Genomic DNA, 4,057 nt, shown 5'->3' with positions numbered 1-4,057 from the left:
TTCAAAAACAACTCGCCTGATTCTCTGACGTATCCTCACTGACCTTTGACCTCATTCAGTTCACCTGCAGCAGCCACGACCTGCGGGACTGCATCAAGAGGGAGCTCAACATCAGTCTGGACAGTGTGAACATCTGCCACGCCCGCCTCCTCAACTTCAGCCTGGACACACAACACAGCCCTTGTGCAGACAATGCTCTTATCTGCAGCTTCCCTGAGGTACGTGTGTGTGTGTGTGTGTGTGTGTGTGTGTGTGTGTGTGTGTGTATTTTATTTGCATAGTGTGATTTCTGCTTCAAAACGCCTTTTAGGGCTTGTTTTAAAGCAAACAAACATTGTTTACTATATGATTGATTTCAACAACAAGCGAATGTAGAGGTGCCGTGACCATTTGCAAGTCAGAGTAAATGAGGCGACACAGATTTACTGTTACTAATATTTAACAGAGATTTTCTCTGTAGAAATGCTCAAAGTTAGCTTTACTGCTTTTAGACAAATTTGTTGCTCATTTGAGTTGAATTTTTTAGTTTCCACCAACTGTGGACTGTTCAAAACTGATCAGACATACATGTTACAAATGTTTAGGCAAATCAGCTTGCATGTCGTCATGTCAAAATTTGCTTCATATTCTGCCAGTCAAGCAGTCAAATTTATGGGTAAAATTAGAATAACCGTGCTGCGGTTGTACGCTTCCACTGGCTAGTAATGCTGCAGTTTACATCCATGTCTGTCCAGACTCATAGTGTATGTGGTGAAGACTGCCAAGGAATTTAATTAAAAGGTATAATATCAGTATAGTGTTATATATAATTAAGTATATTTCTGTGAATATACATGACACATGTACTTACTATGCAAAGATGGATTCTTGGTATAGCTATATAAAATGTGTTGCTTTTGTTTTCTCCCGGCATTTTTAGATGTAGTGGCTCTCTTTAGGTGAAACTCACTCACAGGATCACTGTTAGCGAGGCACACTCCAAAATGCAGTCACAAGATTCGTGAAAAGGCAGAATAGACGAGATGGAAGGATGAAAGCCTGTACTGTGCTAGTTATTGTTTACTCATTGTGTCGTCCTAGTCTGCGTGTGTGAAATCTGGAATCGGAACGTATTCTGAGCTCACAATGATCATTGACTTTTGACTCAACAGTGTCACCTATTTAGTGTCCGATCAACACAGTCTCTCCTTCTGTTCCTAAGTTACGGTGTTGAATAATGGCCAAAAAAGTGTTTTTTTCAGAACATTAGGAAGTGAAATATGGTCATCAATTAAGTAATGTCACAGTGACCTTTTACCACTAATATCAAATCAGTTCATCCTTGAGTCCAAGTGGACGTTTGTGCCAAATTTGAAGAAATTCCCTCGAGACGTTCCTGACATATATCACGTTCATAAGAATGGTACAGACGTGCAGACAGACGTACGGACAACCCGAAAGAATAATGCCGGCGTGGAGGCATAATGAGGCTAAATGTAAATTTTTTTTGGTGTCTGGCGAGAAACAGCACAGTGAGGCTGTAACACCTCAAGTACCTTAGTGCTCTTATGACAATACATCACTGCATAAAACAAATAAAAATGTTCAATCTGTTGTAGTGAGGCACTTGTAAACGTATATTTTAAGATTTCAATGAGATTCCTCTGACAAGTGGTATAATTTTGGTAGAAGAACAAATGGATGCTAAGTGAGGGTAATTGCAGGTATAAATGTTAACACTTGGTTTGCACAGTAATGTGTAAATTAACAGTTAAGTGGTCGAAATTGTGGGTTAATCAGGTGTTATATATTACCTCTGGATGTGACTCATTCAGTCACACCATGAAGCTTGACTACCAAACATAAAAACAAATGTACCTTCCTAACGTCCCCTCTCTCCGTCTTCCTCCCTCAGTACTTCTCGTCCTGCGTGCTGCTGAGCTTGCTGGCCAGCTCCGTCTTCTTGCAGATCAGCAGCATCGGTAAACTCTTCCTCATGCTCTTCATCGAGCTGCTCTACATCCTCATCCTGGAGGTGCCCACCGTGAGCCTCTTTGACAACCAGGACCTGCTGGTGATGGCCAACGCCATCAACGTTGTGTGAGTCACTTTGTTACTGCCGTATGTGAGCGTTGTTACGCCCGTAATGTTGAAATCTTTGAGCGTGTACAGACGTTCTAACCACTGATTGGCTCTTCTCTGTTCCTCCCCTGGCAGCGAGCACATGAATGGAACAAGGTGAGACTGATGGCAACTTCTATTACCACAGAGACCCAAAGCATCACCTCTGTCATCTGATTAAGCTAACAGCATCATTATCACTGTGCTGGCACAAATGTAACTATAATGACCTGCTGGCAACAGATGCTAACAGTAATGAGCCAAGATTTAGAGGGCAGCTTGTTTTTGTGTCACAGTGTTCCTGCAAGGTACATAGTTACACCCACAGAGTATAATGTTATGTTACACCTGTATGTTTGATGGCTGTTCAGTTTTAAAAAACCTAATGTGGGTGTGTGTTTGTGCTGACCTCCAGCTGTGTGATGGACTCCAAGGTTCCTCTGAAGATCATGACCCCGGTGGTCATCACTGTCTTCGTTCTCGCCCTCTACCTTCACGCCCAGCAGGTGGAGTCCACGGCCAGGCTCGACTTCCTCTGGAAGCTGCAGGTGTGTATTCATTTTTGGGACAAAAAGTAGATCCCTACCATGTAAATCATTCATTGTTTACAGCTTTGTTCAGGATTAAGGTAAGGGTAGGTCTCCAGCGATTGAATATTAGTTATTGTCCCCTTAAGTGAATATGCATAGTATAGTGCATGTGCTGTTGGTTTAACGATCCTTTAGGAAACTCTACAAGAGGTTGCCATCAAGAAAGCTGATATTTCCCCCCCTTTGTTGGACAGTTTGTTGCACAATAGGTTTTCTGATCAAGATCTGTCTGTCTAAACTGCTGAGCCATGTTGGATAAAACATGATAAAAACAGTAGTTTGTTGCATTGCAGTTGTTTTCTTCTTATTATTATTGCACGCATTGTCAGGGCACAGTTAAAACTAATTTGTTTTAGGTCTAGGGGATTGAATTATCACTAGCTTAGTGGTAATGACTGTACCAGATACTAACTTCCCATCCAGACAAAAATGTCTTCGTCGTCAGTCAACAAGAAAAGGACGGTGGCCTTACCAGAACCCCAGCGAGCACGACTAACTATCTGCCAGCAGCCCACTTGACAGCGTAGCAGGGCCAGCTCAGTCAGGTCCACTCCAGTCCTCCATCCCATTCCAACATCCGTGCACTGAGCTTGGCGTTGGTTTCAGCTCATTTAGGTTAGCAAATAGATGCTGACAGAAAGAACAAAGTGTCCATCATGGTCTCAACGCTGCTCTTTGCATTCATTTGCAGTACGCCGCTTGCCTCCGTATTCCACTCTCACACTCTCTCCTTCTCTGGCATCTGCCCTGCCGGCTCATGTTACATAAGACCAGCTCCCTTGAGAAAAAACAGATGACAACCTGTGACTATGTGCATGTTTATTTAAAGGACTAATCCACCAAAAATGTATCTTTTGAGTATATACTCATCCCCTATAGGCTCAAACGTTGGCTCTGAAACTTTCTTGCTCCGTCATGGAGGATGGTAGCCATAACAACCAATAAATGGCTAAATAGCGTGACACAAAAGTAGTGTATCTAGCTTTTGTTGTGAAGAAACTGTGAGAGGTCTCAGAGGTTTCTGTTGTTGTGACTCTGGCTGCCCACTGGAATCCATTGTAACTGTCATGAATCCAAATGGGGCTGCTGTGGTTGTCCTCAGAGAAGGAACAAGCTCAAAACAATTCCGGGGCCACCTCTCAGGCCTACGGGGGGTTAGTGTTGCTCTAATCAATTTAAGTGAAGTATTTATTCAACAATCAGAAAATGTCTTAAGGGATCCTCCAGGGTTCTGAAATGTCATGAAGTTGCTGAAGGAGGATGTGCTGCCAGTGGTTGGTAATCCAATCAAGGGGATAAACAAGTTATTTATCTAGACTGCTTTAATCTGCTGGAGGGGTCTTTATTTGACAGCTCACTGCTGTCGC

General features: G+C 42.8%; 1 protein-coding gene across 1 annotated transcript in view; it reads left to right on the top strand.

Moving 5' to 3' along the window:
* adcy5 (adenylate cyclase 5) overlaps positions 1 to 4,057 on the top strand; it is a 90,049-nt gene that overhangs the window by 79,614 nt on the left and 6,378 nt on the right. The window contains exons 14-17 of the mRNA XM_035676316.1: positions 60 to 218; positions 1,895 to 2,079; positions 2,197 to 2,217; positions 2,516 to 2,648. Of these exons, the coding sequence (XP_035532209.1) occupies positions 60 to 218; positions 1,895 to 2,079; positions 2,197 to 2,217; positions 2,516 to 2,648 (498 nt within the window). The remainder of the gene's footprint in view (positions 1 to 59; positions 219 to 1,894; positions 2,080 to 2,196; positions 2,218 to 2,515; positions 2,649 to 4,057) is intronic.

The sequence above is a fragment of the Morone saxatilis genome, unplaced genomic scaffold, assembly GCF_004916995.1.
Source record: "Morone saxatilis isolate NCDOM2014 unplaced genomic scaffold, NCSU_SB_2.0 Contig5, whole genome shotgun sequence".
NCBI classification, from domain to species: Eukaryota; Metazoa; Chordata; class Actinopteri; family Moronidae; genus Morone; species Morone saxatilis.
The sequence above is the reverse complement of the archived record's forward strand: the minus strand, read 5'-3'. Positions and strand labels throughout refer to the sequence as shown.